Raw genomic sequence first — 22,357 nt, forward strand, 5'->3', positions numbered from 1 at the left:
GGCATTTGGCTACTTTCCCCGCAAACCAGCTCACCAGCATTCCCAGAGATCCACCAGGTTTATTTCCCTGTTTCCCTCCTCCGCGGCAGTTATGGGGTTCCGTTCGGCCACATCCCGTCTGCTTCAGTCAGTCCCCGCGACACACGCTCCCGGCTTCCCTCGTGCTCTCCCTCCTTCCACATGCAGGGTCACTGGCAGGGGAGCTGGTAAAGCAGCAGAGTCTCTCCGGCTGCTTCTCTGGCACTGCCGGGGCGCATGGAGGGTGCCCGAGGAGCTCCCTGTCCCAAATCCTGGGGCGAGCTGCCTCCCAGTGTCCCCATCCCACAGCTGAGCAGCCAGAGCTGGGGGATGCTCGGCCGTTTGCCAAGAGCTGCCTGGTGCTTGAACTGGCTGATGTTTGCCTGCTCTCTTCTGCTCAGGACCTGGAGCTGCTCTGGCTGCCCACCATAGCCTCTTGGAGAGCAAAGGCCATCCTGCTCTGGGGTCCCCCGGCTTCTGCTAAACCCTCCCAACCTTTGCTGCAAACACCTCCTCCTCTCCCCAGACACCCCATACCCTGCCAGCCACGTTCCCTGGACGGGGCTCAGAGGAAGAAATGCCTCCCGGTCATCATCCCCGATGGACCCTGCGGGCAGGACCGGGCTGCCTCCTCCTCCTCCTCCCAACGCCTGCAGAAAGAGGCAGCGCAAGCAGAGGCTGGCGCAGGGCCGGCTGGGGGAGCCAGGGCAAGGCAGGCTCTGCTGAGGGGGACTGCGGGGGGCTGCTGTGAGCACCCCTGCTGCTGACTGGCTGTGGCCTCAGGCTCCAGCCATCCTTTGGTCTGAAATCAGAGGTTTTCTGGCTTTTTTGGTCCACAACTGGAGCGTTCATAGAGCAGCAGAGACTGCCCAGGTGTGGCATGGGAGGGCCGGGAAAGGGGAGCTCCCACAGCCACCCGGGAAGGTGGCAAGGGAATCACTCCGGTGCAAGACTCACCTCATATTGGAATGGGTGGGGGGGGAGTTGGAGGGGCAAGCGCAACTCGTACTAAGCCTGGATTTAGGATGGATCAGTTTCCCGGCAGCTGACTCCTCTATAATTAGATGGCAGCCGTGATACGGGAGCCAGCTCGGGGCGCAGAGCTCCATCTCCCCATCCACAGGCGTGTCGTTAAAGGAAACTGCCCATTTTCCAAACGACCCCCAGACCCTTAAAGCAGCCGGGTGAGCGATGAGCTGCGTCTCCCAATGAAGAGGAGGCGAGGAATAAAAGCTACTGCAAAGTGCTGCCTCTCCTGCAGGCCCTCGGGCTGCCCTCGAGAGCTGAGAGGGGAAAAGGGACGGCTGGCAAACACGTGGGAGGCTCCAGGCTTTTATCTCGGATCCGGGTTTTCAACAGATGTGGTATGAGCAATGTCTGTAAGGCAACTAGATCAGCATCATTGCTCAGAGATTAAAGGACTTAATAATCTGCTGGCAAGATGTAATTGAAAGAGGCAGAGCTTGGGTTGTACGGCACTCAACAAACGCACCGGGGCGTTCCCACGCTCCCCCCGAGATCCCTCCAAACCCTCCCGTAAACAGGATAAATCCCCAGTGCATGTGGGGCAGGCCCTTTTCCTCACTGATCCAGGGACTAACGCGTCGTTTTCCTTTGTAGGTAACGACTTATTTATCATTAACGTGGTGCTAGGGAGCCCTTCCTTCTGTGACCTCAAGCTGCTCCACAAAGAATAAGGACTCGGAGGCGGCGCTGCCTCTGCACCAGGTACACGGTGAGTCCCCGGGAGCCGGTGGGGGAAGCTGCCGCTTGTCAGAGGTCAAAGCACCATTCAGCAGCAGTGGGGAGCCGGCAATCGCCACTTCTCAGTCCCTTGTTCTAATCGCTGCTCTGCTCCCTGGTGAAAAAAACCTTAGAAAACAAGGCAGTGACTGGCTCTGCAAAGCACTGACGACAACAATGCGGAGCTTCTTCCCCCGCTCGCCGGCAGCGTGGGATCGTGACCCAGCATAAGCAAGCGATGCTACGGCCAGAGGACAGAAACGTTTGGCAGCAGACAGAGGGGCTGAACCTCTGGGAGGGAGGCGGCAGTCCTCCGGAGGGGCAGAGGCACGGGTAGACGGAGGCACAGAGCTGGACTGGGCAGGAGCGAGGGGCAGAAAGCTCCTCAGAAGTGTCCAAGCATGCTGCCCGCAGCTGGGCAGAGCCCTGCTGAGCCGCCCGTGCTGGTGCTGCCTCGCCAGAAGCCGAGCCGAGGTGACTGTGCAGAAATAAGAGACGTGCCCGGCACACAGAGCCCTCTGCCAAAGGCGTGCTGGGCTCTGCTCGGCGTGACCTTTGCGTCCTCCCCGCGCCTGGAAGTGCTGACCAAGTCCTTCTGCTCTTGACAGGGTGGTGCCAGCTGGAACAGAAAACAGGGGAGATGGTCCCCGATTCAGGGACGGGGAGCTGCCTTTCTTGTTCCTCTTATCCTCTGGCTGTCCACTACAGCCCTGCCTGGGAGGCAGATGGGGTTAGAGGCAGGGACGTGCGATCCCAGGCAGTGAAACCCGGACCCTGCCAGCAGCGGTGGTAGGAGCTGCTCTGAAAACCGGGATCCTGCCACTGGCAAAACAGCCTTATTGGAAGCAGCTCTATCTGGCTGTGCGGATCAGCTGGAGGCAGGAGGGAGGCCAGGAAGCCTGGTGAGACCCAACACCACATATGCAAGTATTTGCAAAAGAGAAAAGCAGTGGGGGGGAACCCTCCTTGCACTGCTTTTACTTCCCCACCTCAGGAATTCATCTTTCTGATGAAGCTTATTTCTTACAGAATCCCAGACCGGTGGGGGCTGGAAGGGACCCCTGGAGCTCATCCCGTCCCACCCCCTGCTTGAGCAGGCACACCCAGAGCAGGGGCACAGGGCCGCGTCCAGATGGGGGGTGAATGTCCCCAGGGAAGGGACCCCACAGCCTCTCTGGGCAGCCTGTGCCCCTGCTCTGGCACCCGCACAGGGAAGGGGTTTGTCCTCATGTTCAGGTGGAACTTCCCGTGTTCCAGCTTGTGCCCGTTGCCCCTTGGCCTGGCGTTGGGCACCACTGAAAAGAGCCCGGCCCCATCCTCCTGACACCCGCCCTTCAGATATTTATAGGCACTGATGAAATCCCCCCTCAGTCTTCTCTTTTCCAGGCTGAACAAGCCCAGGTCTCTCAGCCTTTCCTCACAAGGCAGATGCTCCAGCCCCTGATGCCCTTGGCAGCTCTCCGCTGGACTCTCTCCAGCAGTTCCCTGCCCTTCTTGCACTGGGGGGCCCAGAACTGGCCGCAGCCCCGCAGGTGTGGCCTCACTGGGGCAGAGCAGAGGGGGAGGAGAACCTCCCTCGCCCTGCTGGCCACGCTCCTTTCCATGCCCCCCAGGGCACCGCTGGCCTTCTTGGCTTCTTTTGCTGAAGCAGTGGGAGCCGCAGGTGACCGAGGCGCTGTGCTGGAGGGCTGCATGAGAGCTCATCCCTCAAGGTGAGCAACCAGAAATGGTGGGACCAGAAGTTCCTCAGCTGGCCCGACCCATGCCTGTGGCTGAGCAGTGGAGTCCCTGTCCCTGCCTTGGCTGGGGGAGGAGCTGGAGAAAACAAAGCTGCTTTTCGCTGTGGCGGTGGGGCTGCTGATGCCTCCCGGATGACAAAGACCTTTTCCATCCCTGTGCACGCCAAGGGCTGGGCCCTGCTTTGTGAGAGGATTTGGGTAAGTAAGCAGGACACCAGTAAGCCTAGCATGTCACTGCTCCTCTCAAGCAAACCTCCCCAAACTTAAATACTGTTGCACAACTTGCTGGTGATTCACTTTTTCCCTCCCCATGGCGAGATCTGGAGGGCACTCATCTGTGGCGTGGTGTTGCAACCCCCGCGGCTCAGCTCTTCCTGGCAAGTGGGCTCGGGGAAGCCAGATAAAGCCAGGGAGAGGCTGCCGGCTCCTGCTGGCGCTCCTCTGCCACCACATTCCTCCTGATTTGGTGATTACCCCTCCTCAGATCAGATCAGTGCAGAGGGTCCTTGGGAGGATGTGTGGTAGAGAGAGCTGGGAGATGCGTTTTGCCTCTCCCTGGACATCCCCAAACCTACCAGCCCTGCAGTGATGGTTTCCTGACCGGGACTCACCGAGCAACCAAGAGCAAGGGTGTCCTTGTCCCTGGTGGGGTATCTCCTGTGGGACCCACTCCCTTAGCGGGTAACGTTTAAGATCAGGGCCAGGCTTAGACGTCAGACGGAAAATACCCCGTCTTGTTGGCAGTGGGATATGTGAAACTTTGTATTGCTTCCTCTCTAGGATCCTAAAAGATAAACTTCTTTGAAGTCCACTAACAAACTCTCCAGGACAAAAGGTTATTGTAAACACTGGAGTGAACATCCAGCGATGCGGTGCTGCTGATAAACCTTTGGAGACTGAGTGGAAGCCGCCTGCCCGCAGGTCCCCAGTCGCTATCTGGAGCAGCGCCTTCCCTGCGCAGCTCTCCACGGATGCCGGTGTTTTTCTCCTCATCTGCTCAGCCATAGACAGGAAGCGTTTCGTACGGTGCCCTTAAACTGATCTAGCAAAGCACTAAAAATAAACCTTCTTTGCGAAGCCGCAAAACTCTTGCCCCATCTGCTGTGTCAGCTCCTGGAGAGAAACTGCTGTGAGAGCTCATGGTTTCTTGAGGCAGAGGCTTATCCCCGGCTCACTGCGGGGGACTCGTGCCTGCAGGCAGGAGCTGCAAAGGCCGAGAAATCAAAACACAAAGGATAGAAACCCGAGTGTCGCTTTGGAAGAGGCCGGGTGGGAGGGATACGACTCGTATTAAACCTTTTGAGGTAACTCATCCTGCAAACAGTGGGGAATGACTGATTGCAGAATAGTTCATTACATGAGTGAGCTGCAACCGGCAGCGTGCTGGGTCGCGCCGCGGGACGGCTCGGGTTCGAACGCGTGCGAGCTGCTCGCGTGTTTGGAAAGGGCTGTTCCCCTCCACACTGAAGCGACGGGGTCTCCAGCAGCCCCCCTCTGTGACAGGGCGTTTCGGGTGGCTCTGGCGGTGACCCTGCAGCTGGGCTCTTACGGGATGGTTCGCTCTCCCGGCCGAGAAGAGCTGAGCTGCGGCCCAACGCCCCGAGAGCCGCCGGGATTATCCCCGCTCCCGCCGGCGGCGGGAGCCGGTGCTGGCTCCGCTGCGAGCGCACCATGTGTGGGACGTACCCGCCCGGGCTCCCGCCTTGGCCCAGTCCCGCGCCTGTTATCTGGGTTTTGCTCCCCGTTTCTGGCACAGCCCGCACGAAGCCGCCCGGGGATTCCTCTCAATGCGGGGCCGGGCTCCAGCTGTTCCCGGGAGCGCAGGGCCCTCGGTACGCCCTCCGGTGCCCGGCCCCAGCCGGCGCTGGGCTCAGGCGGGTTCTCGGCGGTCGCGGCAGGGCTGCGGTGACCGGCCCCTGCCTCCCCGGGGCGGCGGGGGGCGGTCTGGGGCCCAGGCCCTGCGGCCCGGGCCCGGCGGCCGCAGCCCGAGCAGTGAAGGCTCGGGGCTGGGAAGGCCGGCGGCTGCAGCAGAGGGTCCCTGAGGGGGCCGGTGGCGGCGGCGGGGGCCGGCAGAGCCCGGGGACACCGCGGAGGGGCCGCTGGGCCTGGGGAAGGAGGGGCCATAGGGCGACACCGGCGGGTCCCTGGGAGGGAGCGGAGGACCGCGCTCCCGCCGGGGCGGGAGGGCGTGACTGACAGGCGGGCGTACCCAATGGGAGCCCGGGGGAGCGAGGCGGGGAGGCGGGACTTCAGCCGGCGTCCAGTCGAGTGGAAAGGGTGGGAAGGCGGGAACCACCCTCAGGCCCCGCCCCGGCGCGCGAGCGTGGGTAGCGTCATCACGCCGGCGTTCTGCGGCGGGCCTCCCCTGTTGCTGTCTGGCGGGGGGGGGTGGGTGGGTGGGGGTGTGTGCGCGCGCGCGCGCCTGTGCGTGCTGACGTCAGGGCGTGCGCGCCCCCGCCCGTAGGCCTGCGCCGTTACCGAGCGGCGCGCGCAGCCTCGGCAGCGCCTGCGAGTAGCCGGGCCGAGCCGAGCCTAGCTGAGCAGAGCCTAGCCTAGCCGAACCGAGGGGTTATGAGGCCGGGCGCCGCCGTCTCCCCGTGAGGAGCAGCGGGCCCGTGGGGGTGCGGGGAGCAGCGCGAAGCGCCGGGGCCGCCCCGCGACAGGAAGCCATTTTGTGGGCCCCCTCCTCCTTCCTCCTCCTCCTCCTCCGCCGCCGCCTTTTTGGCGAGGCCGGTGCTGCCGGCCGGGGCGGGCGGGCGGACCCGCGGAGAGGGCGCCCGGTGAAGAGGGGCGGCGGAGGCGAGCGGGGGCCCGGAGCGGGCGGCGGCGGCCGCCGCGCCTCCCCATGGCGAAGAAAACCTACGACCTGCTCTTCAAGCTGCTCCTCATCGGGGATTCGGGGGTCGGCAAGACCTGCGTGCTCTTCCGCTTCTCCGACGATGCCTTCAACACCACCTTCATCTCCACCATCGGTCAGTGCCTCCCCTCCGGGGGTCCCCAGCCCCCCCTTTTCCGCGGGGGGGGGGGTCCTCAGCCCCTCCCGGGGGTCCTTCGGCCGGGCCCCCACAGCGGACCCCCCGCTCCCACCCCATTCCCACTGCCCTGGGCTCCTGCAGCCCCCCTCTCCGCCCAGCCTCGCAGCTTTTGGTCATCTTTTCTCCTGTGTCAGCACCCGCGCCCGAGTGTCCTCAGGGACCCCCCGTCCCCCCCTCCCCACGCCTTCCTCCTTGCTTTGGCTGTCGCCATGAAACCCTGGGAGCACCGGCCGCCCTGGTCACACCCGGCACCGGCTTCGCCTCTGCTGCAGGGAGGAATGGTTTGGTTTCTCTCCGCAGTCGGGCGCAGCAGTTTTCTCCGGTGTCGGTGACCCTGAGCGACCCTCTCTTTCCCTCCCTTGGGGGTTGTGCTGGCAGGTGTCCCCCGCACCCTCTGCCAGCTACAGCCAGAGCCCACCTGGCTCCTTCTGTCAGTGGTTAATCTCTAGCCCCCTGCACGCATGAGGGAGGTGGGGTTGCCATCCCTGCCCAGTAGCTTCCCTGCTATTGATGTGGCTTAGCAGAAATGATTACACTCGTGGGTGGGGTCTGTTTTCTCACCCAACAAAGCTGTCCTTCCCTCGCCGGTGAGCCAGCCACCGGGCTCCTGGCAAAGCTGACTTTAGCCTTTCGTTGGCATGCAGCTCCTGGCTCCTTCGGCACCATAAAGGAGAGCTGTGTGTTTTCCTAGGCTTTCCTCTTTCTGCTTAATCTGTGCTGGGAGACAGGCCTTGTACCTAACATCCTTTCTCCCTAGGTTTATCAGAGAGTTTTGTTTTCCTTCCCCTGAGCACAGCCTTGTTTTGCAGATGAAGAGTTCAGGTCAGCAGCTTCTCACCCTCTTGGTGTGACTGACTGGCAATTTAAGAGAATTCATGCTTCCGCTCTTTCTTGCAGTACCCGCTGGTGTAAAGTGTGCAGATACCCATGCACATCTGGAAAAAAGAAAGGTTTTTTTTTGGGGGGGTGGGATGGGGTGTGCTTGAATTGGATCTGGCTTTTTGTGCCTGATATAAATCCCTTAAATGACTGGCCGCACAGGTGTTCACCAAGGGCAGGAGAACACAGTATCAGTGTCAATCATAGTGCTAGGTGTAAGTGTGCGTCTGCGTACTTCCTCATCAGTGTCGAAACATCACCCTAAAAATTGCAGCTCAGACTACAAGACATAAAAAGATGCTCTTAAGCAAGGCTTGGCTAATTTCAAGTGGAAGAAAGCATATTTGGGACAACTAAGTGGCAAGGCAGAGTTGTTACCTAAAAGCTCTTAGGGCCTCAACTTGGAGTTTTGCTTAATTGTTCTGGGGGGCCTGTGCATGGCAGTCACTTTATCTTCTCTCTTAACATCACATACCTTGACTATTGAAGGCTGTATTTATTTTGCTGCTGTGGCCATAGCGTGGTTCTGCACTGCCTGGCAAATTCTTGCCTGGATCACATGGCGTTTGTTGCTTTCTGAGTTTGCTGGGAAGGTTTATTTCAATTCTCAAGGTTAAAAATAGTCAATGTCTTAGTTAAGAAGTCAGCGGATATATGGTGCCTCTTGCTCCAGAGAACTTGTGCATTATTAGTGATTCTAGTGATGAGTTCTTTGTCGATATCACTGCAGTTTTTGAGTGTTCAAGCTCTAGAACATCGTTAGATTTAGTAGCAAGTGTGCACATGTGGAGTTTGGAAGCATTTCTCAACAGTCAAAGCGATTTAAACCAGTAGGTGTTTCTGGAGTACCTAAAAGAAGCGGTACGGGAAGGCGAACGAGTTGTATTTCTTAAACTCTGAACTCAACGCCTGGGAATGGAAGCTGTGAACACCACCTGATGACTGGCCGCTCTGTCAGAACATGTCAGACTTGCATCTTCACAGTGGAATTTAGCAGATTTTGGGATACAAAGAGATTTTTTTTCTGTGTGGTGCTGGATTCCAGATGCTTAACTGCCCAAAGATGTCTTAAATGTATTGTTTCCTTAGCTGTTCTGTAAGTAATTGGTTAATGAGGAAACTTGGTGGGAGGGTGTCTGCGTAAGCAGTGTCGGTCAGAAGGGAAGCCTCTACATTAGCACCTTCTAAAAAGCAGCCCATACATGAAGGAAAAAGCTCTTAACTGGGTTAAAACACCTGTTCGCTTGGTTGTCCTCCGCATTATTACAACAAAGCGATTGAGTAATCCATCTGAAGATATGTTATGTCAAACTGCCACCAGTAACCACAGCTTTTTAGACTTTCTCAGGTCTTCCTGTGCTGCAGCAGTGGCAATCCAGGAGGGTAACGTGGAGCCTGAAGAGGTGCATTGCCTGGTGGTATCTGCTGCAATAAATCCCACCGCGGTAGCTGCACAGCTTGGGCTGGTTTTGCAGCCGGAAGAGGAGAGTTTCAGGAAAAACCTCAGATGGAGTCTTTGACCTGTAGCAACAAGGAAATATGGTTTCCAAAGCACTTGTGTACACAGCAGGTGACATTGAAGGTGACTGGCTTGTTGGCTGGATCTCCCCTTATTTTTAAAAAAAAATTACTTGGTAGGTGGTTAGCTCTTCTGTGTTTACGCTGAGCTCCACTGAGAGCGTGAGATAGTCAAGGATGTAAAATGCACGGTAGTACTGATGGCTGTAAGCAGGGACTGGTTCGGTCCTTCTCGTCTTTACAGGAGAAGATGGGTCTTGATGAATATTGAAACTAGCCGGTGTATATAAAAGACGAGTGGGGAGGAAGTGTTCTAATGCTATAAAACCAAAGGCTCGCCTGCGTATGTAAGTGAAGATGCAATAATAATGCATTTCTAGTTCACGTTAGTAACTTGTATTCACTTACTTTCATCTTCGCGCATTTTAAGGACTGATTAAGCGTGATCCATGATGGCAGTTTGGGTACAATTTACTGTACGGTTAACTCTGTATACTCTCTTTAACATTTGACTTTGAATCACTTCAATCTAATATTTCCTGCTAAAACAGCAGTTAAGCTTTTGGACGTGATGAGGTGCCTGTGTGAATGATTTCATTACCCTGTCTAGAGGTTCTATAAATAATCCAGATGGCTCTTCTGCAAGAATCCCTAAGTCATCGTAACCTCCCCGGAGAGAGCAGGGGCCTTGTCCTCAAATGCTGTGTTGCTGTTTTCAGGTAGAAAAGGAATAAATTATAGAAGACTTAGTCTGTCACAAACCCTTCTTATTTTTAATAGCTCTTCAGTAATTATCCAGTGCAAGAATAATTTTTATGGTATCTTTTTTTTTTTTTGAGAAATTGTGGTGACTTTTTGGTTGTGCTTTGTGGTTGGGTCAGGTCTGTCAGTGGTAGCTGTTCCTCTGGGCAGGAACGTACTGGAGGCTTCTCTTAAACAGACTGTTACCTGGTCTCCCCTCTCCCCAAATGCTCCTAATTTTAGTGCTTTCTCTGCTGCCACGCATGCTACCAGCAGATTGTCCTTATTTTTAGTGTTAAAAATATTAGTATAAGTAACTTCCAGTCAATGTATACCCGAGATCTTTATTTTCTTTAGTCATCTTTTATTGGCATTAAATGTGTCGATGACAGCTTGAAATGAACCATCGAAAAATGATCGGTGGGAGCTCTGCGGGTGTGCTGCCTGAAGCCGTGCAGGGTCAGCAGGTAGAGCGCAGGCCTTTGCTGCCTGGGCGTACGCAGGTAGAGAGGGCTGTTCTTGCAAGGATGCCTGCCTGAAAATTTGAATGTCAAAACTGAACTTGAGCTTGTAATTGCTATTGTTTGACGAAGTAAAAATGCAAATTAAGATGAGTCACAAAAAATGTTTTCCCATGAAATCTGCCTACCTCTGGTAATGTGCTCGAGAGAGCAAAGCGCGTGCAATCATTGTTAGATTCCCTCTAAATGCTACTGATGCAGGTAAAGCTTTCGTGGACCTTAACCTGTACCGAAGATGCAGTTGTGTTCTGTACTTCTGGTCTTTGCTCGCGCTGACTGCAGCTCCACAAATCCAGAGAGGGGGAGGAAAAGCAGTGCGATTTCTTCTGAAGTTTGTTCACCCCATATTTTATTTTGAGCACAGCAAGGTCTTGAGGCCAAAGCTGTGCTAGGAGTGTGCAAAACTGCTCTTCTAAATGCAAAGGTAGCTGAAAACTGCTTTCTGATGAAATCTTTCTTCCAGGTTTTTAAATTTCTTTGGCCTTTATTAGAAACTATTTTGAGTTGCTGAGCACTTGCTTTGGCATCGCTGCAGATTGGTACATTTAAGCAGTGAAATCTTTTAAAATCAGTCCTCAGATATCAAAAATAGTGAATATAACAGGTTTCTTTGGACATCTTATGAGGATTTGTTTGCCCATGATTGTGTGATATATTAATACTGGCAAGGAAGGAGCCCCACGTAGAGAAGGGGGAAAAACTTGGTAGATTGTGGGAAAGCAAGCTAGCTGCAAATTATGTTTTGAATTGTGAAAATGCTTTTGGCTGCATGGAAGTTGCAATGAAGTTGGAAAAACAAGTAGTTTCTGGGGTCCAAAAAGAGACTATTACTACAGCAGTTGGAAGTAGTGGCTTGCTTTTGCCTTGGAGTCCTTTTCTGTCTCACAATTATAGCTTGGCTTGCAGGAGCAGCAGCCAGCTTTGAGTCTGGCTTGTGCCCAGGCCGTGGGTTCGGTCCGTGTCTGACTCCTGGCATGGGCAGGTGAATTAGGGGAAAAAAAGCCAAACCCAAAACAAGAAGCCACCTCCCCAACAAGACCCCACCCCAACTCTTGTTCAGCCATTTCCAAGAGATGTGGTCCAGAAATCATCAGGCAGCAAGAGATGCAAAAATCATTTCTATGCATAGGTAATTGAGCTGTAAAACTTGGTGTCATGGGAAGTTTTGCAGGGGAAAATATAAATGGGTTCAGAATGAAAGTAGAAAATTGAAGTGGTACATCGGTGGCCGTTAGTCGTGATGGTCTGGATGCGGTATTGAGCTTGGGAATCCCCTCGCCTTTTGGTTGCTGGAGGTGGAACGAGTATTCTTGGGCCTGGAGAGAGTGGTTTTCTCCTCCCCCTGTCTGCTGGGGTGCCCGGGAGAAGGGTTACAGAGCGAATTGGACCTGTGGTACAGTAGAGTATGATTGAGGGTGTTTGGGTTTTTGGTTTCTTGGTTTTCTTCTTTTAATCTGGGGCCACAGGTGATGAGCAGCAGTTTTGCTGTGCCTGCCTTGCAGCGCTGATAAGTGTGTTGATAGCTGTATGAAGAGCTGAGGAACTGAGCTGGCTGGAAACTTTTTTTTTTATTTTAACATAGCTATTTTTTTTAGCTGAGCTGGATCGGTTCCCTGATCCCAGTGTCTTCTGTTACCGTATAAATCTGTGCTGGCAGAGTGCATAGGGCACCTGGGGACATGGAAACACTGGAATAGGTGGTACCTATACCGAGAGGTTACTTTTGAAAATTCACTTTAGGGCTGCTGTTCATGCCTACAAAGTGCTTGGCAGCAGCGCCAGTGGGGTGTTCCCTCCTCCCTGCCCCCAGTGTGAAACAAACCCTAAACTGGGCTTGCTTCTCTCCCTGTGCTTCTGCTGTCGCCGCCTCGGGGCAAGAGCAGTTGGCGAAGGTTGGGAACGCTGCTGAACTCCTTACTCGGGCACATACCTGTGCTGTGGCAGCGCAGGACACGTAGCCCTGCTGCTCCTTTTTCCGCTTGTCCTTGCGCTGACATGCTATTTATGTTCAACTGAAACCAACAGGCAGCTGTTACCTAAATGTGCTAAGTATGATCGGAAGATGTGGAGACGAATGGGAAGGACGGTGTGGAGGTTGGCTGCTCCAGTTAAGCCACTGCAGTGTCCGGGAGGAGGCTGAACTGTCGCTTTGACAGCAAGGGGCAAAGATAAAGAGTGGATGAAGTTGCTAACATTTTCTAGGGTGAAATGTCTCAGATTTGGAGCGCAGGCCTGTAGCTTGTGACAGGCTGTCTGAATAATCACACAGAATCCCAGACTGGTGGGGGTTGGAAGGGCCCTCTGGAGCTCATCCCGTCCCACCCCCTGCTTGAGCAGGCACCCCCAGAGCAGGGGCACAGGGCCGCGTCCAGGCGGGGGGTGAATGTCTCCAGGGAAGGGACCCCACAGCCTCTCTGGGTTGCTCTTGAATTTTACAAGACCAAGTGAAATGCCTGCTGACGTTGGTAGAAAACTTGCTTGGGAACTGATAAGCAGGGATGCAGCCTTCATTTTAGACATCAAGGACTATTTTTTAGTGCCTTGTTGAGTGATAAGCACAACTGAGGGGGGGCAGCGGCGGCGCAGAAAAGTGACGCCCTCTTGATTTCTTGATTTACCTCTTCCGAAAGAAGAATCCATTACTCCATTCTCTTTATCCTGAGAAAAGGCTTAATCTTTTCTACCCTTAAAGTTAATATTGATATTTAATTAGCAAATCGGTTGAGACTCTATTGATGAATACTTCATCAAGGGGTAGAGAAAAATTAATCCTAAGTTGAAGGGTGTTTGTTTTTTTCAGCTTGTGCTAAGCAGATGTTGCTGCCTGTAGTCCAGCGGTGCTGCGGGTGTGGGGTTTTGTCTCGGCAGGCCGCGGGAGCAGGGTGTGGGCCACCTCCACTGTCTGCGTGGCGACAGCTTGCTCTCCTCCTCCTCCTTTCTGGAGCTGTGGAAGGGCAGCGTGTTCCTGCTTGTTCTTAGCCGTGTTGTGGAGGAAGGAGCAGGAAAATCTCAGGATGGATGGCAGCTGGGGGCGGCCTGCTCCTGCCAGGATACTTCGTCCCGCCTGAGAGATGCCCAGGAAAGACCTTGGATGAGAGCAGATTGCACAGAATCTCCTGACAGCAGCAGCCGGTGCCTGTTTTGCTACGTGACCTTCCAATGAACACGGGGAAGGGTTTTGTGTAACCCTTGCAAGGGGGTAAGGTCCTTCAGAAACGCTGTGTGGAGAATGGGCTTGTCAAATTCCCAGCGCTTTGGGAATCCCCTGTCTGGCCCTGTGGAAACAGGAGAGGGACCAGAGCTGCTGCTGCTCCAAGCCTTCCCGAATGTTTAGTGTTTCCATACAACTTAACTGTGTGGGTTTTTCTTTTCTGCGTGGGTTTAACTAGAAGTCTTGTGTGGGTTTAACTAGAAATCTCTGCATGTTTTTGTTCTTTTCTGTAGATAAAACAACTCGAGGCTTTCTTCCCCATGGGGATTGTGACTGTTTTATACTGCATGACCTGGAGAAATACCCGTTTGTGTCTTGCATTTCCAAAATCTGACTCAGTGCTCCCTGAGATAGGCCTGCTTGCTTCATTGCTGTTAAGCGCAGAACACCGACACTGACATCCATACCTGTACAGCTTTTTCCTCAAGGACACTTTTCAAAATCATGTGTTTTCATATTTGGGCTAATGGTGAGCTGTACAGATACCAGATACGCTGAAGCAGTTGTTGGACTGGGGGAGTGCTGGAAACAGTCTCTTCACGATAACGTGGGTCTGGTGTGGCGTGCTGCTTTGTGTACTGGGAGTTCCTTTATACCACAGTCTGACAGGGCTGTGATCAGTGTCATTGAATCACGGAACGGTTTGGGTTAGCAGGTCCCTCTGCATGGCATCCTGTCCCTCAGGCGTGTCAGCCACATCACTCAGCTCCATGTCACCTGCAACCTAACTGAGAGCACACTTGGTCCCACTGTGCATGTTGTTGACGATATGCTCAGTAGGAGGCCGTCTTGGCCCAAGATCTGAGCTCCAGAATCCTTAAAAGATGTGGCTATGTGGACAAGTAGCACTGTGATAACTTCAGGTGTTTACCCATTTTAGGTCAGGGTTATGGTACCACTTACTTGCCTGTCCTTAGATTTACAAGCCTGTCAGAAGGTTACTTAAGGCCAGTCTTGTCAAGTTGTGTCATCTGAGGCTTGTGAGATCAAACTCCTGTGTGTCTTCTGTGACAACATTCACAGAACAGTATGTACCTGGTCCCCAATAAACAGTTACTCTGCCATCTGAAATGGTTATGTCGTGGTCTTACCAGCAGTTTAGTCTTCTAGACTAAAAGCGATTTCAAATTTTAATTCAGATGTTCAGTTATTGACTTCAGGCATATGAAATTAACATATTGATGTGCCAAGTGTCATATCTCTCCTGCCCTTCTAACCATGGGCATGTTACCTGTTGTTCCTCGCCACAGAACCTCCTGGCAGCTGACTTCTCTGTAGGTAACTAACTCGACTGCACTTCTTAAACCTTTTTACTGTTGCAGATCTACAGTAAATGACTGAACTTTGATAATTTAAAAAGCTGAAAATGTTGGTAGCAATACTTAGGTGTTTCCAGTTCCTTAGGTATCAATCTTAATTTCACACCTTCCAAGGCTTGCTCTAGTCTGTGTCTTACCCTCTTCTCTTCCTGTTCTGAAATGGGATTTCTCTAGCATACCTGGCTTGTTAAAGGCTGAGCTGTCAGCATGAGCTGGCTGTCTAGGCTCCTTCTGTAATCGGGTGAAGGAAAATAAGAAACTCCATCCATTTGAACATGGCAGTACATATACCTCTCACCTTAGAGGAAGCTTAGATGTGTAGCTTAAATATAGCTGTGTAATTGTTGGTTAAGTGAATCCCACCAGCAGTTCTGTTTCATCAAGCATACTGTGCAATGCTTTCATCTCAGCATAACTTTTTGATCTTGCCGGTAAACAACAAAATGATTTTATTTTTTGTTTTAGCTACTCAAGTTTCTGGCAAGACCAAAGATCCTTCAGGCTAGTCCTTTCAATTTTGTGCTGCATCTTGGCATGTCTGGGACAGCAGGGAACAGAAATGTGAATTCTGTGAGAAATCTGATGCTTCTTATTCCTACTGCAGCGAGCAGGACTAGTGAACCGCACCGCTGGTGGTTTGCATGGAAGGGGGCTCTGAGAACCCAGCGCTAGTGTCTGCTCAGTTGTGGTGGCTGTGTGCCATGGAGCGCGTGTCCTGGTGCTGGCTGCAGCAGCTGCCCCAGTGTGCTTGAGACCTTGACCCAGCAGGAGAAGCAGGAGGATGCGGCCACCTGACATATGCTGCGGTGCTGTCTGAGGCGGCTCCTGAGGGCAAGATGCAGTGGAGGTGTGTCGCAACAGGGAAAATTCAACCTGGGTCTTAGGAAAAAATTGTTATGAGGCTGGTCTGCGACTGGAACAGAAATGCAGAGAGCTGATGGGACTCCTGCCCTTGGGATAACGGAAGTATTTCTAGAAGAGACCCCAAGCAACCCGAGTTAACGTGGCCCTGCTGTGGGGTGTGACAAGCACGTGCTCCACAGCCTGCCTTAGTCTCGCTGTTGGTCCTGGGTGCCAGGACAGGAGCTGTATTGAGGGTCCAAATTCCCAGTGTGTGTTGGAGCTGCTGCTGGGTACGATCAAAAGCACTACAGTCTGGAGAGATTCCTGCTGGAGGCCTCCTTTTGATCTTCAGAGCATTAGATAAGGCCACCAGCTTTGAAAAGAGCTTCTGACAAAGTGGTTTTTAAGAGGGTAGGAGAAACAGCTGATAAAGAAGGCATGTGATGTCTTGCTCAGAGCAAGTTCAGGTGCTCCTGATCTAGCTTTTGCAGGAGCTTCAGTGCTGCTGCTGCCGAGCTCTGAGCAGGCACCTCCTTGGTCAGAGCTGCTGTCAGTGTTGTGCTTTCTCACCCTGTAACTTACAGTGCTGCTGGTCCAGCTATTGGGAAAACTCTTTAACCCCAGTTCTTTCCTGATGTCCTTTTTGAACATAGTCCCTTTCAATATCGTAGTGAGATGCTTAGTTGCAGAATGGATGTGGGATATGGGAAGCTGGAGCAGGACCTTTGGGGAGGCAGGGTGGCTGACTGCAACCACTCCTGGCTCCCTTCAGTGCAAAGGGAAATGGGTTTATTCCCTGAGAATTGAAACCAGGAGTCTCTCTGGTTGCCTTGCAAGTGAGCATCTATTTCCACTGTCTTGAGGCCTGATGCCTTTTCATTGGAGTTGAGAGCTGGCGAGGTGCTAGCTTGAGGCTTTTTTCTTCTGGTACGTGAGGTGTAGCCAATGTACAGCAAACTAAAGAATCCAATCAAGTCTTACGGCCTCTGGTGCTGCCTTGCAAGAGGCTGATGGTTTGGGGTATCAATAACTTCTGATTCTAGGCGTGTCGTCTGACATTATTCCAGTTATTTCCACCCTTTCAACTGTACATAATTCCTGTTTCTCAGGCTCTTTCTGTGCCTTCAATTTGAGTGTTGCAGCAATATCTAAAAGAGGTGGTAATGCTTACTGACAAGTATGATGCTTCTGGGCAGTATTGTAGCAATAGGCCTTTTTTCTTCAATCTTTTTTCTTGCTAATAGCTTGACAACACTGCTGTTTATCTCCGCACTCACTGGAGAACTCAGAGGTTGGGTGGAAACATCTGGTGGTATATGTGATCTCCAAGAGCAGGGAGATGGAGGAACCCTCATGGTCACACTGTGCCATATAGCTCTGGTGCTCGCGGTGTGGAAGTTGTCTGCAGATTCCTAGAACTTGGTGTAAACCAGAGATAAATACCTGCTGCTGTGTTCTGACTCTGTGAAGTCTCTGTGTTTCTTGATGCTGAAGGGTTCATAAATAAAGCTTTTTACTCCCATACCCAAGGTTCATATATGTTTATGTTGATACTCAGTAACCAAAAACATCCTAGATTGTATGGCAACTGCTTCAGTTAAGTATGGATTAAATAGCACAGATGTAGCGCAAGCAGTGGAGCTTCAAAACTGAACATGCTATATTTAACACTAGGCACAATGCCGGTCTTTGGAGTCTGTGTAGGAAATAGTAGGTGTGTCCTTACGCAGTGATTCTGTATTGAAAATTCTACATAGAAAAGATGGGGTCCCAGCCTATCTCCAACCCTCTTGTTAATGGGAATGATGCGGAGACAGCATCTTAGACTGCACTGCTTGGTGCTTTAGCAATGTCAGCGCGTGTCTGATGCCAACGACGACAAAACTTGCTGCTGTGGTGTTGTCTAGGTAGCTTGAGGTGGGGTACTTCCATAAATAATGGCAGTATTTTCTGTTTGTAATGAAAGAAACCTGGTTTTCCAGCAGTAAGTAGTCACTTACAAGCACATGTATTCTTTTCAGTGAGTTGTAAAATGCAGCTCGTAGTCTGTATCACTAGAGAAAACACAAGTCCAAGTGCAGTGACTACCTGGCCCTCATAAAGCTGCACTGACTTTGAGGGACTCCAGGCATAGTGTGAAGCGTGTAAAGCACTACAAGATTTCATTTCTCCAATAGTGATGGTGACTGCATCATGCAAACAAACGTCAATCTGTGTGGAAACAACTGGAGAATCAGTGACTCCGCGGTTTTGCTGTTAAAAGTCTGAAACCCTTGCGTGGTACCGGTGGGGGGGGTTCTGGTGCATTTTGTGCCTTTCATCTGCCGGCGTAGCTGAAACTAATCAAATGTAGGTCAGTGGGTTCAGCAGAAAGTGTGCGTTCCAGTGAGTCGCCTGGTCGGAAAACTAAGTGATGGTCTTTCTTCAGTAGTTCTAGCAGTAAGGAGTTTTAATTATTGAAAGAAGTAACTGATCTGAGTTTCTGCACTGCAGAAGTCCTCATTTCGGAAGTTGGGAAGGCAGAGAGCTTCTGGGCTCCTCTTGAGCTTCTGACCGTTTGTAACGGTTTGACTGGCTGACCCTTTTTAATGACCTGCCTCTTCAACAAAGAATGAATCTGCTTCCCTTCATTTATGTATTATCTGTCTTGTCAATCTGATGAGTATAAATCAGCCAGGGTAAGTGCCAACTTGAATTTTATTTTTATGCAACTTGAGGACAAAATTACTGTTACAGCAAGTAGCGACAAATTTTCTCTTTTATAAATAGAAGCAGTTTATGTGAAAGCGGGTTCAAGTACCGTAGTTACTTTTTAGCGAACAAATACAGCATAAGTAGGCTAAGACATGTATGAAAACTGATTTAACCGACTGTAATTGAACTTGAAGGTACTTCGCACACATGTTTGGTGGTTCAGGGTAGAATTCCAATTAGTGGTGAGTTTTTGTGGGGGCTGTCAGCTTGCTGGAGTCCAGACCTTTCCCTGCCATGATTTTAGGTACAGGCCCTAACGGGCTTCGCTGATGGAGGGATTCGCAGGGAGATGTGGCTGCTCCGTGTGATGCCCTCTCTCAAAACACATGCTGGTAAAGGTGGCTGGCAGAACTCTGCTAGCTGGGCCAGGAGTTTGAGTATATTAGAAAACGAAAGATGTGATGGCAGAGAATTAAATCAGCCCTTGAACCTGGAATTAACTGGCACTAAGCAGAGATGATTGCTGCATGGGAGCAACTCTGAAGTAAGTACTGTTTTTTGCTAGAGCTTAATTTCCTTTACTTCCCTTCCCCCCCACTACCTTATGAATAAAAACCTTACGGTCTCTTGTCTCTCGGTATGCATAAAACATTGCTGAAATAGTTCCTTTGTTCATTTTCTTTTTTTGTTTTGTTTGTGGGGAGCCTTGTGTAAGGTTTAACTGCTGGAATAACAATGATAAAGTTTTTTTTCTGCAAGAAGTGACTGCTTGTGCTGAAACTGCATGGTCTCACAGACCTAAGTGGCAGCGTAGGTGGTGTCAACAGGAAGCTTTGGTTTTCTTTCTGAGCAGTTTTTTTACATGTAAATTTGAACTGCACTTTCATATGACTTCTGAAAATCCTTCACTGAAAGGATTATGGTTAAGTGAAGAGAGAGCCTGTGGGTCCCTCGCTGCTCGGGCTGCTTGCTTTCTGTGGCCGCCTCAGATCTTTCCGCACAGCGTGGTGTATCGAGGACTGCCTAACCCTGAGCGTTATAGGCTGTATGTAGTTAGACTACACTAGACCAAAGTTGCACTAATGCTTATAAATGAGATGAAGGCAGCTGAGGAGGAGGAGATGAGAAGGCTTCACGACTGGTTCTGACCTGCGAAATGGCTTCTGTCCCTGTTGTAGGTGACAGCTTACGTGTGCACCGTAGTGAGACGCTCTGAACCTTCGCCATTGCCTGGGACCTCAATTTTAGTTTGCTTGGCGTGAATGGCAGGTAGACTCCCTGCACCCAGAGTTCATGGCAGCAGTGCTTTGAACACGTCTGCTGACTTGATGCTTAAGTGAAACGTGCCAGATTCCTAACCGTTGGAAACGGCTCTCGCTTGATGTCCGGAACCTGGCGTCGGCATCCATTTTATTGGGAAATGGTCCTTGCCCTGGTTATCTCCTGAACTTTGCCCAGGCCCTGATATGGAGAGTGCTAGCTCCCAAATCAAAACCATGAGATCAAAACTGCCATGAACACGTAGCCCACTGGCTGAAGTTCTTGGTCCTGGGAACATCCCTTGCCATCAGCTGACTCTCTGCTGGATGTGGCCGTAGCGTGCTCTTCGGTGCACAGTACCCTGAGGGTCTGGCGGGCCAGGATTCATAGGCTGAGCTGCAGCAGTTGATAGAATCATGGAACGGTTTGGGTGGGAAGGGACCACTAGAGGCCACCCAGCCCAACCCCCTGCCATGAGCAGGGACACCTTCAGCCAGAGCAGGTTGCTCAGAGCCCCGTCCAGCCTGGCCTTGGGTGTTCCCAGGGATGGGGCATCGACCACCTCTCGGGGCAGCCTGGGCCAGGCTTTCACCGCCCTCAGCGTGAAACAATTCCTTCCTTCTCTCTAGTCTGAATCTCCCCTCCTTTAGTTTAAACCCATCACCCCTTGTCCTGTCGCTGCAGGCCCTGCTAAAACGTCTGTCCCACCTTTCTTATCAGCCCCTTCAAGCCCTGAGAGGCCGCAATAAGGTCTCCCCGCAGCCTCCCCTTCTCCGGCTGCACAACCCCAGCTCTCCCAGCCCGGCCTCGCAGCAGGGGGGCTCCAGCCCTCGGAGCATTTCTGTGCCCCCTCTGGCCCCGCTCCAACAGCCCCGTGTCTGTCCCGTGCTGAGGAGCCCCGAGCTGGAGGCGGCGCTGCAGGGGGGTCTCACAGAGCGGGGCAGAGGGGCAGGACCCCCTCCCTTGCCTGGCTGCCTGCGCTGCTGGGGATGCAGCCTGGGGGATGGCTGGGGGTCTGGGCTGCGAGCGCACATTGCCGGCTCGTGTCCAGCTTTTCACCTCCAGCACCCCCAAGTCCTTCTGGGCAGGGCTGCTCCCCACCCCTCCATCCCCCAGACTGGACTGATCCCGGGGGCTGCCCCGACCCCTGTGCAGGGCCCTGCACTTGCCCTTGTGGAAGCTTGGGAGTTTCACATGGGCCCACCTCTCCTGCTTGTCCAGGTCCCTCAGTTAAAGAGCTCCCCCAAAGTCTGCTCCCCTGTTGCTTTGCCAGAGGTAGAAACCCGCATTGTTCTTTTCTGCTGGGGTCAATTTAAATCACCAGTGGTGCATCTGTTAACCACCCAAAAGTGTGGTTTGACTTGCTAAGGCATGAATGCATGTGCCGTTGTCACTCCCTTTGAATGAGGAGGAGGACATGATACTTCTCAAGGAAGGGTTACTAGAAGCAGTCTTGATCTGAACTCTTGTAGCTTTATCTTTAGTTCAGCAAGACACCTTTCCTTACAGACATCCAGTCAGGCACCTCTAATTAGTTCTTTTAATGTCATGTATCTTAGTTCCTCCCTTGGCAGAGTCGTCATCCTCATTTTACAGGAATGTTGTGTTTTGTACTAATCTTTGCAAATAAACTTCATTACTGGCTTTTTGTTTATGTGTCGGTTTTCATACATATGCAGCAGATGAAGTAAGGGAGCTGGAGCTTGAGATATATGGAAAATCCGTGGTAAGCCACTGTCTGTGTCATTGCTGAACAAGGCAGTGCCGTTTTAAAATGCCTTCCAAGTGGGTGCATGTGATGGCACCTCAACTCTGACCACGTCCTGAATGGTACTGGTGCCTTTCTTACCTTGTGATTATTTGGCTTTGCTGTTTTAATTCCAGGTATGGGGATGAACAGCACTTCATGTTGTAATCAATCTGTTAAACGTCTGACCAGTGCCACTCGAGGAGAAGCAGCTTCATGGAATTCTTGACTTGTTAATACTGCTTGCTTCCTTACAGCCTTGTGGCTTCTGGACCTAAATGTGTGGACATGATGTGTGGAAAAAGAATCTTGTCCTTGTGTTCCAGTTTATATAAAGGTTTATGTCTGCAGGTACCCAGTGCATAAGAGTAAAGGATTTCCATACATTGGAGGGGAGTAAAGTAGAATAAAAGAGGTGTCAAGATTTGTTTCTGAAGATGATTAATTTTTAAAATGTAGGTGACAAGAATAGTGGAGGGGTATAAGGTCACAGTTCATGGAATAGAATCATGGAATCATTAAGGTTGGAAAAGACCTCTGGGATCATCAAGTCCAACCCCCAACCCAACACCCCCAGGCCTCCTAAACCATGGCCCCAAGTGCCACGGCTGCACGGTGTTGGAACCCCCCCAGGGACGGTGACTCCCCCACCTCTCTGGGCAGCCTGTGCCAGGGCCTGACCCCTCTGGCAGGGAAGGCATTTTCCCTCACATCCAACCTAAACCTCCCCTGACGCAGCTTGGGGCCGGTTCCTCTCGTCCTGTCACTGGTGACTTGGGAGCAGAGACCAGCCCCCCCCTCACTGCAGCCCCTCTCAGGCAGCTGCAGAGAGCGAGAAGGGCTCCCCTCAGCCCCCTCTTCTCCAGGCTAAACCCCCCCAGCCCCCTCAGCCACTCAGTTCCTATGTAGGTGCAGCAACCTGGTGTACAGAGAACAGGCAATTCACAATACCTCTGTCTCCTTGGTAATTTGAGTTTTATTTATTGATTAATATTGCCCCAAGTGCTCTTAAAGAGTTTCTGGTAGCAACCTTGTCTTTTGTAATTATTTCCTCCAGAATTAACATGTAGGTGTTAATCTGTGATCTTA

At 52.1% G+C, this 22,357-nt stretch overlaps 1 protein-coding gene across 1 annotated transcript in view; it reads left to right on the plus strand.

Annotated features, from left to right (window-relative positions):
- The first annotated feature begins 5,952 nt into the window (after window positions 1–5,952).
- RAB10 (RAB10, member RAS oncogene family) overlaps window positions 5,953–22,357 on the plus strand; it is a 46,872-nt gene continuing 30,467 nt past the window's right edge. Inside the window, exon 1 of the mRNA XM_075086381.1 lies at window positions 5,953–6,472. Within this exon, the coding sequence (XP_074942482.1) occupies window positions 6,346–6,472 (127 nt within the window). The 5' untranslated portion in view covers window positions 5,953–6,345. The remainder of the gene's footprint in view (window positions 6,473–22,357) is intronic.

Source organism: Phalacrocorax aristotelis, chromosome 3 (genome assembly GCF_949628215.1).
Source record: "Phalacrocorax aristotelis chromosome 3, bGulAri2.1, whole genome shotgun sequence".
Classification (NCBI taxonomy): Eukaryota; Metazoa; Chordata; class Aves; order Suliformes; family Phalacrocoracidae; genus Phalacrocorax; species Phalacrocorax aristotelis.